Source organism: Diachasma alloeum, unplaced genomic scaffold, assembly GCF_001412515.2.
Source record: "Diachasma alloeum isolate Michigan unplaced genomic scaffold, Dall2.0 Dall_scaffold_00323, whole genome shotgun sequence".
Lineage (NCBI taxonomy): Eukaryota > Metazoa > Arthropoda > Insecta > Hymenoptera > Braconidae > Diachasma > Diachasma alloeum.
This window is the reverse complement of record NW_021680462.1, coordinates 330,238-344,408: the sequence shown is the minus strand read 5'-3', so window position 1 is coordinate 344,408 and position 14,171 is coordinate 330,238. Positions and strand designations below refer to the sequence as shown.

The window sequence follows — 14,171 nt, the reverse complement described above, 5'->3', positions numbered from 1 at the left end:
ACTACCAGAAGACGTGATATTGCATCTAAGAAAGACGTTTATAAGCCACTGTGGAGAGGTAACTCAGTTGTGAATGTAGCTAGTAACATGACAAAGAAAGCGAATGGAGAGAAGGAGATCGATAAGTATATTCAACCTACTCTGCAGAAAAGTTTAGGCGGTAGTAACAAGTTTTGGAGTAGTTTATCGGTGGAGCAAGTGAACACTTTGAAGAATCAATTGAATGAAATCTATGGCACGGAGAATGGTAGGAAGGGGGGAGTGAAGGATGAGGGAGAGAAGTGTGACCAGATTGACACGTGTGAGGAGATAAAACAGACGGTCCAGACAGTTACGAAATCACAGTATGAAGTTGTAGTTCCTGAGGAGTTTGGTGAGGGGATTGAAGAGTCAAAGGGACTTCATGTCAGATGTCACTCGATGTTGATGTCGGACATAAGAGCATCATCGGAGACAAAATTGACGTCTCCGTTGAAGAGGAGTGGGTCCATCAGCAATGGGAGGAGTTTGGACAGATTAAGAAGGGATAAACCGAGTTTACTTTCGGAGGCCGACAAAAAACGGCTGTCCTTAACCCTGGGCAAGGAAATCCTTCACAAGATGTCGAAACGAGGGGAGTTGACGTCTCCGGTGACGCCCCGTGAGACGCGTGGTGCCATTGCAGTAGCATCAGCAAAAAATCACTCGCAAAGCCCTACGACAAACAGCACGTCACCGAGGACGTGTTATTCCCTGGAGGCTTCTTTGGATGGGGATGGCTTCAAGGCTAAAGAGAAAAGTGATTTTCTGCTCGTTTTAACGCCGAATGGTGACAGTCATGCTGATCGAATCAAAGTAGAGAATGTCCTTGAGGAATGGAGCAGAAAGCCTCCTTTATTGACGATGACTGCTCCACCAACGGCTCCCCTGCGAAATGCCTCCGGCAGTGAAGTTGATTCCGCAACTGAGAGCTCTGAGAACTCGGTGAAAACTGTTGTTCGACGTGAGAACGAGCCAGAAGATGTGCCCAAGAAGATTGAATTCTTCGAGAGCATCGAGAGTCAGAAAAGACCACTCGAAAAATCTCTTAAGAAGTCCAAACTGTCGTCATCGCAGAGCTTCGCAGATTTGAAAGAACTATTCGGTGAGATGGAATCCGCGAGGTATGCGACCTTGCCCCTTCGCTCACATCGCACCGGTACTCAGGGACGAACGACCTCACCCGGAAGTGAGAAGGGGCGAAGCACTTCCGCCTCGCCCGACGTTCCACGTGGCCGATTTGCTGGCATTTTACGCAGGGAACACGAGGACAATCGACCACGCAGCGCCAGTCCATGTCGCGTGTCAACATCCACCGGGAGTTGGGAGAGCATTCGTCATCGTAGTGTCTCGCCGGATCCGGAGAGGTACTGGCGGGCTTATTTGAATCTGGTGAAGCATGGTGCAGTGAGAAGACTCAGGGACAAATTTGAGAGTTTGGAGGATTTATCGGGTGGTCGGGTTAAGCAGGCAGCGACACCGAAGCGATTCCAGAGTGATCCGGAATTGACAAGAAATTTGTTGAAGCGGGTGGAAGAGAAGAAGATTGTGTTCAAGCCGAAGGAAGTATCTGATGTAGCTTGGTTGAGGCGAAAATATGAACCACGGAGAGGAAGAACCAAGTGGAGGAACAAATCACCACCGATTCCACGGATTCCGCTACGGTTGGAGGACCTCCAGATGCCGCACATCAATGTTATCAGTAAAACAGCTGAGCTTAAGGACAGCATGTCGAGGTCTAGCTCGATGAATTCCCTGGCGATCAAAGCAGAAACCGAGGAGCTTGAGGCGAAAAGACCTGTTGGACGAATACGGGAGAAGTTTGAGAAATTGGATGCTGAGGGAATGTCGATACTCGGCGACTTGTTTACCTCGGCGCCTGATGTTCACGAATTGAGGGACATTTCGCCGTATTTGGCGGGCAAATGGGTCGCCCACAAGTATCCCAGCAAGCGTGATAATGCCAGGTCAATCTCACTTCCGCCGGATCTTGAGAGTGGAAAGGGGGAGGTGGTCAGGAGGAAAGCCGCGACTCTACCCAAGAGGGGCGAGCGGAGCAAGGAGGTGAAGGTGACGGGGGGGAAGAGACCTGGGTCGATTCTCAAACAACCGCACGATCCGTTTGCCAATCAGCCATTCGATCCGAGTAAACATCGGCCGAGGTACAGATATCAACCACCACCACCTTTACCACCAGCGCCCAATGTTAGGAAGGCTTGGTGGCCACCTATGCCTACTTATACTGCTCGGCCAACAGTTACTTTTGAAGGTTCGGTGGGAGATAGTTATTCTAACCTGATCACTGTTATTGAGGGATTCAATCTGATTCTCATGTAGAGACAAACTTAGGAAATACGATAGTCGATAATCGATTAGTTTTTTCTTTCGCAATTTTGGTGAAATCATTGAACGAAAAGGGGAAGATGACGTGACGTTGGGATTGAAAATTTTGCTGACTCTAATTTAAGACTAGCTGAATTATTCTATCGCTCTTTGTTTTCGACATATTCAATGAAATGTAAAACTTATATTAATCAGCCTAGGTTTGTCTCTGCACGGTTTGAACGTCTTTTACATTTCGTTATCATTTCTTTTCATTTTCGTTGATTTTTATTTTTCGAAACGTTTCATAGAGTACACGAATGCACCCCCGCCGCCACCAAAAACTCATCAGAGCAGAATCGAGCGACCAGGTAATTCAGAATAAAAAAAAACATTGTCGATCTCATTGATACATTTCCTGTTGTTTTCTGCCTCGTCGTTCTCATGCATCACTCGTCATTTTTTCCCGGTACATTGTCATGTGAATAATACAGAATGACCAAATGCTATTCAGTGGTAAATGTATAAACATTGGAATTACAGTCACGAGGACCACGAGGTTTTCTTCATTAAGATATATGTCACTAGTTTTTTTTTCGGGGAACATTTTTCCTATCTACAATCACGACTGCTCCGCATTTCGATGGAAAAGGGTTTTCATTAAAATGTTCCGGAGTAATTCAAACACATTTTAACCTTCTATATAGTCCGCGTTGTTGAAGGGAAATAATGCTGAATGCAGTGAGATTCTCAATTAGTGCTCGTTATTTGCATGGTTAGAACTGGAAAATGCGCAAGTTTGTATTACATTCCGTTGAACTATTCACGTATAATAATTTGAACCTTTGCATCACTACGGATTCCATCAACAATTCACAACTTTAAATGAATAGAGAGATTGTTTAATGAAGAGAAAACAATCATTTGCAAAATTCTTCCATGAGCTATTGTGCACCCAGAGAAATGCCACATTTCAATCGAATGAAATTTTTTTTCTATTCATTTCAAAATTATTTTTAATAGAAATTCATAAACGCACATATGTAGTTCAGTAAAAAAAAATTTAAGGAGAAACTACTATGAGGTTTAGAAGTCGCGGGCTATTGGAGTGAGATTTCGCATACATAGAAGATCGATATTGTATGTCTAAACACGTATAATTAGTGCAAAAAAATTAACTGTTGATTGTTCGTTTACCCCGCAGATGCTTAAAATGTTTAAAATAGTACAGGGCCTACAATTTTTGAGATACAGAGGTTTTTTGTCAAAAACTAGGAGGAACGTGCGCTCCACACGTGCTAATTCCCCTGCTTTTTGTGATCCCTGCCTCAAAAGTGCACTTTTCGAAACGGATTAGTGTGCGTAAAGCAGTTATTTTCCGCACGGCATGCGTAAAGTTCACGAGCGTGCGTAAGGTGAATTCTCGTGCATAAACTCCGCTCCGCTTCGCTTTACGCACTCGAAATTCACTTTACGAACGCTCTTCAGCTTTACTCATTCGTGCACAAAAACAACCACATTACCCCCACTACCGTTTCAAAAAGTGAACTCGGCAGGTACCACAAAAAATAGGATGTATTACACGTGCGTGTGAAAAAGTGGAACTTTACGCACTGGTAACACAATATACTATTTTACGTTCTAGAACAACAAATACCTTTTGAAATGGTATATGAATAGTTTCATTCACTTGACCAATAGTTATAGAAAAATCCAAACCAAGCTGAATTTACAATAAACATCTTGAACTTCAATTTTTGGATAAGAACTACCGTATGTTAAGAAAAATTAGCTTCAAGCAAATAGTTCAGGGGGCAATTTCAAGGTAATTTAATATATTTTCACCAAGGCATAAGATATCTCTATAGATTTGAACAGAAAGCGAACAAATATCGCCATTAGAAGGAGAAAAATGGAAATAGATAATATGGGATCTCAATTTGATGAACTCGATAAGATTTTGAAATTGACATATGATATATACCCGCTGATCAAGTCTAAGGCCTCAATAAATGGCAAAAACAGTCATTTCTGGGGTGTGACAACGTAAAAAATGAAAACAATCTACAATAACTCCCTGAAAATTAAATCAAATCGTATTTGTCATACACCTTTTTGAAGAATAGTAAATGCTGTTCAAAATTATATGTAGATATCCCTGCCTAGTTTCCTTAGGAGCATCGAAAAATTCAACCAAAGTTAATTTTCCAAGTGAAACATGAAAAATCAATTTTCGCCTACAACTCTCATAAGTCAATGAACAATTGGTACAATTGGGCAAATCAGAAAGCTATGGTTCATGAAACAGGAAGGACTTGAGTACAGAAACCACAGGAAAAACCCTGGTTACGGACACGGATTTTTCTACAGGGGATTTTGAAAAAAATTACTCTGTAGCTCAATAATTGGAGATCCTGGACTATTTTCAACTTTGTAAGCGTGGACGGGCCAAACGAACAATAAACAATTAATTTTTTTGTACTAATTATTCATTTTTGTATAATCAATCTTCAATGCATGAGAAATCTCACTCCCATCGTCCGCGACTTTTAAAACTCATAGTAGTTTCCCCTTAAATGTATGGATCAAAATGTATTTATTTTATATTTTTACAACAATTGTTCATTTTTTCATTATTGTGCAAATCTTTGAACAGCCTCAAGTGCTCCATAAATGAATTCTGAAAGAAAATGAAAAAGCGAATTTTTTTTCAAGAACTTTACTTTCCACAAAAATTGTCTTGTGATATATGTTTCTAAAGCCACTTATCCCCAAGATAATCTCCCGTTTTAACAAAAACGTTATATCTACCTTACGCATCACACCAATTTTTTTAATCACAGAAACGTGAACTCTAGGTATCATATGTTATTCGTCATGAAAAAAACAGAAAAAAATTATGGAAATTAAGTGGAATTTTCTAAAGTTGAAACTGACATGTAGGAAAAATGTAACAGAGTGTGTTTTCTGGTTATACATATGGAATACACAATGCATGCAGCATGCAAGAGTCCAGGAAACTCATCTCGACTTTTATTTATAGTCGCTGCATGGTACGCTGCCTCGCCAGGATACAAAATTACCCTGGGTAGAGATAGTGCTACATTGTGTAACTGATTTTTATGTTGAACAGTGATATAAAATGCCTCGATTTTGCCTTTTTTACGAATAATGCAATGGAATGATATTAATTTGGGGAACAGAAAGGGGAAAATCCACCTACGTTTGGAATTGTTTGGGAGATGGAGTGGGGAGAAAGGGAAAATGCCAGTGTCGGACACAAAAGGAAACGAATTGAACGACAAACGCTGGCGTAACACTGCCGGAAATTACGTAGCTGTGTGTAGAGGAATTATTGCCCTCAGACCGCGCCAGTGCCTGCGAAAATTCGTTTTTGCCGGTGTTGGGGAAAATTTCACTTGATTTCTTGGAAATTCGGTAACATGATCGGATTTTTGGGGGAATTTTATTCCTAAGAAAGGAGAAAATTTTAAGAAAATTGGAACGATTCCATGTTTTGCTTCCGAATGGACGCTTTGTAATCGATGGATCTTGCGATTCTCTAATTTTACTTGCAAACGACTTAGAATGTCATTAGACATTTCGAAAAAATATTTTTAGAAAATGCCTGTGTTTACATCCGTATGTGCGGGCCAAATCCTGCAATTTTTTTTACGAATCTTCACAAAAAAGGGAATACCCGACGGCCTGGCGCAGTGGGTAAGGTCGTAGCCTCACATGGAGAGAAATATTCCATAAAAATTACGTATCTTTGTCCGTAATTCCGGAGCGAAGTGTGGTTGTAGGAAATTATACGCAACTGTCACGTAATTTTTACCTGAATCTCTGGTAAACAATTACGATAACGTCACTTAAATTTTCGGTAATTGAGTTCGGCAATTTTTACTGAACATTTCTCTCTGTGCCCGTGCGCAAGATTCCGACTTTAAATCTTGGTCGGGTAGAGTAGTGAGATCTAACCATTTTAAAGTCTTGATCATCATCGCAATATACACTGTTAGAAAAAAAAATGAAATTTCATGGACAGTTGACTACCAATTTTCAAGACAGTGACACTGAATGGGATTTAGGGGGGAAAAATCATGAAATTTCAGGTTTCACTGGAAATTCAGTAAAATTCCAGAATGTTAAGCGCCATTAAGGCGAGAATTCCTTAATTTATTTGAATTTCCAATCTAATATGAATATTCAGTGTCAAATTACTTCGAATTTTCAGTGAAATCTGAAATTTCATGATTTTTCCACCTAAATCACATTCAGTGTCACTGTCCTAAAAATTCAAGAATATATTTTCCAGGATTTTCTGGTTTTCTATTCATTTTCAGGGATAAATGGAACGACAATTTACACACGGCGAGAAAAATACGAGAAAAATTATCGTACTCGCACAGTAAAGTGGGTTCAGATGGTCTTTCCAGGCGAAATATACCGCAAAGAGTAGTGAATCGTATATTGTGCATCAAGGGCGGAAAGTCACGTTTTCCCGCCCGAGGTACACATGCTATTTTCCGTCCCGGCGGGAGCAAAGCTACATTTCCCTCCCGCTTCGCGGGAAACCCCGGGTTAATGTTTTTCATAATATCAGTTCAGTGAAATATTAATTAGTGTTGTAATAAAACGGTTAAGAAATAAAATAAGTGCCCCTTATTTTCTCTCCTTAAGATGTATAACGCTGTAGAGATACATTGGCCTGTCAAACGTTTCACTACGTTTGCCGCGTATTCCGCTTTTAATATCGGGGAGAGGATATGGAGGAGAGGTTAAAACAAAATTAATATGATGATATGCTGAATGACAATGTTTACTCATTTTTAACTATTGAATAGAATTTATCATGTAATAGAAAACAGTCAGGGATCAAGCTTTCATTATGCGGTCACGAAATTTTTACTATGCAGCACCGGAATTTTTCTGGTGCCAGACAATTGAACCCAATTGTACCAGAGGACACGGTAATAGTTGCCTGCATTTTTCCAGAGAAATTCTGGAATTTTTTTTCTCTGTGCAGTTCTATTTGATTTTTCCACGGAATTCTGAATTTTCAATGACATGATTTGCTGAAATTTCAGTGGAATTGGAACACGATAAAAATTTCCGGAATTTGTCACGAAAAATTCAGACAAAATTTTTTAACAGTGTACTCCACCGAGTCAAAGCGATGTAAAATAACAATAATGAAAGGGCGTAAAGCGATAGCTAAAAAACTGAAATTTTGGCCCGTAATTCGTATTGCTTAGAGGCACTTCTCTAAATTGAGCTAAATGTCAGCTCAATCGGTCCATTAATTTTTGAAATACAGCGATTCTCCAAAATTTTTCTACTGCATCAAATGAAATTTTTCAACTTCGAAATATTCCTCATGATAATATCTATCGAATTAGACCTCGCTAACTAGGGCGAGTTAAATAGTAATTTACATTCTTCATTTTTGTGATAAAATCAGTGTGGGCAGAAAGTTGGAATTTGGTAAAATCTAGCTGACACTATATTACACGCTGCACTAAGAGAAAAACCAACAAGTTATCAAACAAGTCTTGTTTGCGCCGACAAAACTTTTTTTTAAAAACTAAAAAGAAATTTTAGAGTATTCCGATATGCTCCTCGATAACTATATTCACACAGTAATTTTTAATTTTATATTCTCTCTGGGTAGGAACTTTTCTTCTCTGCGTAAAAAATATTCCTCGATATTTTTTCTATACCAGTCATTTTCGAAATGAATGCACAATTTAAATTTTAAAGCTTCCAAAACAAAATTTTTCTCAATTCCCTCATTAAAAAAATTGAAATCATCAATATTAACAGAAAAAAAACACCTTGATGTTTGTTCACCCACTGCAAATTCTTAAATCATTAAAAATATCCGATCGATGCCATGAAAATGCTAAAATGTCTCATCCCATTTGGTATTCACTTCATGCAAATTTAATGTATTCTTGAAGGAAAGGAACATCTAACAATGACACATCTCCCTTGAAAGTATCGCGAAGAGCGGAAAGGGAGGAAGGGGGACTATCGATTGCATGATGCATTATTTGTCGTCTCCTCGAGTCTGAAAATATCAGATGACCTGGGGCTATGAAAAATCGGGAGTAAAGTAATTTTAAAGCTGGAGGAGCAGGCGAGGTCAAGTTTACTTGACCTGGGGCTTTAATTCTCGATCGCTAGGATGATAATCCGGGTCAGATGCTGCGAGGGAATGTTTAGGCCGTCTAATGATTTTTTTTATTATCTTTGATCGCTTGTGATTGAGTGGATTTCGCCTAAGTGCCTTGTTTTTTCTGCGTCATTGAGTTATTATGGGATAACGAGGAGTGGAATGGACTTTCTGATGTGAATTTCTGAGGAAAATCACGTTCTAGGCATTTTGGCATTGATTATTTTTCCAACCCAAATATCGGGCAATATAATTGGCCCATTCGACATCACGTGGTACAAGCTACAGGGTTTTCAACTGATAATTTTTTGATAATTTTCTCTGGTAGTTGCTATATAAAAAACAAAACATCACGCAGTCGAATTAACCCCTCGTCAAATTGACAGATTGAATTCAATTGTGGTAATCCGAGGATTTTTATTCGAAATGAGTGTTAATTATACAATTTTCGTTTCTCAATTGTGAGTTTCGTCCCATGGTCCAATTATATTACCCGACATTTGGATTGGAAAAATAATCCCCCGAATACCACACGAGCTTCAAAATTAATCGGGCATTTTCCTCAAGGTTCCCTGCATACAAACGAAGTCGTCAAGTTTTTCAGGAAAAATCACTCGTGCTTCGCACTCGTTAACCTGAAAAACTTGACTCCTTCGTTTGTTTGCAACGAACCTATCGGAAAATACCCGATAATTTTGAAGCTCTTGTGGTATTACAAGTGAATATTTTTCGTAATCGTATCTGGCCTTCCCTGGGCCAATCAGAGTTCAGTATTCAATGACATGAAGTACTTCCCAATTAAAATTACAGCGGTTATTTCCCCCTAGCTTTTGATAATTTCCCTCTAGCTCTGCAATTGTTTCTCTAACCAAATAACTGTCAAATATTATCCTGTGGAGTGAAAGAAAGTCGTCAAGAAAGTTAAAATGAGTCGGTTTGGGAAGGATCCGATTACCAAAAATAATCCGTCGAATACCACTCGACCTCCAAAATTAATCGAACATTTTCCTCATGTTTTCCTGCGTATCAACGATCGGGATAAGTTTTGCACAAAAATCCCTCGCGCTGCGCGCTCGTGATTTTAACCTGCAAAATTTCTCCCTCTCGTTGCTACGCAACAAAACAATCGGGAAGTATCCGATAATTTTGGAGGTCTCGTGGTATTACTACTGATAATTTAACCCCTTAATCTGACCCCTGATACCCTTAATCTGACCCACATAACCCTCAATTTGACCCTTATGACCCTTAATCTAACCGCCGTGACCCTTTTTCTGACACTTGTCAACCTTATACTGACCCTCCACGCATGAAAAAATGCTATAGGATTTCCTATAGGAAATCCTATGGAGACTTCGAACATTTCCTATAGGATTTTTCTGATAGGATTTCCCACAGGATTTCCTGTAGGATTCCCTATAGGATTCCCTATAGAATTTCCTATCAGATTTGTGACCCTAATCCGGACCCTTGTGACCGATTGGTTTCGAGTCTCAGTTTTGTGTGTTACTTTCTATAGAAAACCCTATAGTGAATTCTATAGGAAATCCTATAGAAAATCCTATAGGAAATCCTATACGATATCCTATAGGATTTTTTCATACATATCCGGACCCTTATTTTAAACCTCGTGACCCTCATTCTGACCCTCATGACCTTGTGACCCTTAACTTTGGAGTCTTAATTTCGATCTCGGAGTCTTAATTTTATCACCAGAAGTCGATTTGGATTTTTATAATATAGAGAAATATCAAAAATATTCTTGTTATTCAGATAAAATTCATTCAATTCACGCAAGCAATTCCCTGGATGTATTTTTATCCTTCCACTTCTCCCGTTTTTCAAACTATCGCCAAAAAACTGGAAGCAGAATGATTTCTCACCAGAAGAAAAAATTCCATTTTCTTTTTTTCAACTGCTAAACTTGTGAGCACATAAGTCATGAGTAAAAATTTGACCCGTTCCCATTCATTCAATCTGCATAATGGTTTCAATCGAATCTTGCCGAGACTCTCAAGCACGTGATTATATTAATGTCGATACCGTGCTAAAACGACCTTGAGACTTTGGCGAGGCAACGCAGTATGTAGAGCCCGATTAACTCATGCCGGTGCGTACTGCAGGCACAATGCAACACGAATATGTTAGCCATATGGTAGGAGGCCTGGGATTGCAGCCTCGAAAGTTCAAACGTCGCTCAATTGTCGCTTCAAAACAATCTGAAAACACGTAACTATTGATCGTGCGGCTCTGCTTATCTAATCACTGAGTGATAATTGCTGTAGTCAAGTGAATTCCTTGGTATTCGCGTCAGTGACGTCGTGTCGGTGAATGTACAGCTACTCCGGAACTTACTCCTACGATTTTTTCATCGGGGAAAATAGTTAATCGAGTGGAAATACATAATAAGTCGAATTTGGAATGTTCGTTGTGTCAAATCGCCGTTTATCTCGGTAGTGAGTGAATTTGGAGGGAAATTACACAAGACTTTTTTTGAAGAGAATTCAATTTTCTACGAAAAAAATAGAACTCCATTTTCTCGTATCACCACTTGTTACTGAGATATTTGCGTATTTGAAAATTAATTACAAATACCACATTGCACTCCACTTCATACTCTAAATTATTCTCTCCTTCTAGTTATCTCTCAATAATTTTTTATGAGAGCTTTTCGCAGCCATGTTTTATTCAATTTAAGTTTCATTTTCATATTAATTCTACACAGGAAAATATTCAATCGAACGAGAATCTGTGATGAGTCGAGTTTGGAATATTCTTCATCAGAAACCGCCGTTTATTTCGCTAATGAGTAATTTTGAAGAAAAATATCATAAAACTTCACTTTTTTAGGATTCAATTTTCTATGAAAAATGTTAAATGACATTTTCTCGTAATCCAACTCATTACTGACATATTTACTTTTTTAAAAAATAATTATAAATACAATACCGTTCACTCCATATTCTCAATTATATCGTTCTTCTAATCTCTCAGTAATTTTTTATGAGGGTATTTTCCCAGTGACGTCATGCTTTATTTAATTCAAGTCTCATTTTCATATTCATTTCACGTGGGTGAAAAATAAAGTTCTTCCGCTTGAGAAGTAAGGAAAAGTGAAGTGAGGTGAAAAAAGTGGGGCACAAGTTTTTACACGTTCATAAAGTCTTGAGTGGAATTTTAAGAATTTCTCGGAGAAGATAAATCTTGTGTTTCAGAATAAAAAGGGTCTTTATGAGAAGTTATGAGATTTGTGAGATGTGAGGTGACGATTGCAGTGAAGTGAATGTCTTTTTTGACAAGATTTGATGTTAACAAGCTGTGTGATGTTGGTTTTTCTCACTTTTCTCAATAACTAGTGGGACAATATGGATCGTTTTGTGGCGTTTGGAATGCGTTGGAATGGAAAATTTTCCACTGAATTCATCCCTCTCACACCACTTCTTCACATCCATTCAAAAATGCCAGAAACAAAAATTGAAAAAAATTCTATCGTTTTCCCGAGATTTCTCACACGGAAGGAAATGTTCAGTAAAAATTACGGAACTCACAGTTTGCTCACCGATTACGGAATCGACGCAGAAAATTTAAGTGACGCTATCGTAATTTTTCACAGGAGAATTCAGATAAAAATTACGGAACGCTCTGGAACAATTCCGTGATTTTAAGTAAAAATAACGTGACAGTTTCGTAAAATTTCCTATAACCACATTTCGCTTTGGAATTACGGAAAAGATACGTAATTTTTATTGAATATTTCTCTCCGTTCACTAACTGATGCGAGGGGCTACTCACTCCCGAAATCAGGGCGCCATTCTTTCATGAAATTAATCTGAAATCACGCTGAAATCATTCGAAATCACTGAAATCACATGATTTCAATTCTCTTAAATCATTTCTGAAATCATGCTGAAGTCTTGAAATCATTTGAACCCAATGAATATTTTATAAGAGAATGCGACTACTTGTTTACTAGGATTTGTACTTAATTTCGTGTATGCTGAGGGGGAAATTCAGCGAAGTCGATAATTCTCGAGCCAGTACACTCGTGTCAGTGGTAATAAAAAAATATCAGTGTTCTGTGTCAGCAGTACATTTTGCGTAAGAGTTTTAGTTGTTTAAAATCAGAGCCAATGACTCCTTACGGCTATATTGATATAAAACAATATCGAAGGACAATTTCTGTTCCGTTGATTACTGAAAGCGGTGACTCAAAGCTTTTTTGATGAGGTTAAAAAATATTTCTAACGAATACCGTTGATACATTAAATGATTAATCTGTGCAATATTCCATGTATCTTTCTTGTAATATAACGTTTGAAAATTAATCTTGAATCCTATTTATTAAGATGAAAGAAGCATGAAGTTGTTTTATATTGAAATATCTCGAAACTGCCTGACCGCTAATTCTCAATTCTGATTGGTCAATAAGTCACGTGAAGTAGTCGCTGAAAAAAATCCCCGGTATTTTCAAATTCTTCAAATGCCAAAAAAAATTTCTGCGCCATATATTTTTAATTTTTTTGTGTGAATTTTATATTTACATCAAAAAAGATATCTAAGTTGCCTAATTGTTGATCACGAGAAAAAAAACAGAATTTCTAAATTTTTCTAACTCACCAATTATTCTTCACTTCCCAAATTTTAATTTTTTCATATTTATCATACGCAAAAATGATCAATTCTTGCTTCTCAGATTTTTATGCATAAATTCTAAACTCTACAAAATTCATGGAAATTCTTCGGTTTCGCAAATAATTTTGAGAAAAATCTTTGAAGATCTACGGTTATCTGGAAAACTGAAATTTACGAAGAATTCAAGAAATTTTTTCAGTTTTTGAGGAAATCAATTTATAACCTACCCCTCATTTTTCAACAATTACAGGTTTTAATCAAATTATTTTAAGGTACTTCTCAGTAAGTTATAATTGGTGAAAATTTTGCAATGAACTGCAGCCCTAAAATTTGGATCATATGTTGTTGAGTACATGTGAAAATGACTCCCAAAATTTCAAGTATTTATTTATTTTTCCTTGCCATGTATACCCTATTCTGGTTTTTACATTTTTTGCGGTATCATGGGCCGACTTCCTCTCCAACCGTGTCACATTGTACCCCAGGAGCTATACGCCGTGTACAGACTCTCCTGGTGACCAAGGGAAACCATGAAAAACCTTGGCCGACACGGACCCAAAATTTCAAGTATTTTTTCCACGCGAATTTTTGAGGTATGCATCGACACAAACTTAAAAAAGACAAAAATTGAATGTTTGACGATGGATATCTCAAAAATTCGCGTGGAAAAAATACTTGAAATTTTGGGAGCCTTTTTTACATGTCCTCAACAACATATGATTCAAATTTTAGGTCTTCAGTATATTGCGAAATTTTCGCCAAGTATAACTCACTGAGGAAGTACCTTAAAAAGTGAAAAAAAAAAGAATTAATCGAAGATTAAAAATTATTCATAGATGTTTCACTCTTCACTCTCTTAATTTTCTTCAAGTCATTATCAATATTTATAAAACATCTATGAGTATATGAAGTTTAATAAATTCGATTTCCTCATTTTCACAACGAATAGATAAGCGCGCGCACAGGTCCGGTTATGGATTATTAGAGAAAAGAGGTGGAATGGGCCGTTTTTCATTTGCTT

General features: G+C 37.9%; 1 protein-coding gene across 1 annotated transcript in view; it reads left to right on the top strand.

Annotated features, from left to right (window-relative positions):
* LOC107040154 overlaps nucleotides 1-14,171 on the top strand; it is a 117,660-nt gene that overhangs the window by 70,514 nt on the left and 32,975 nt on the right. The window contains 1 exon segment of the mRNA XM_015260101.1: nucleotides 2,652-2,711. Within this exon segment, the coding sequence (XP_015115587.1) occupies nucleotides 2,652-2,711 (60 nt within the window).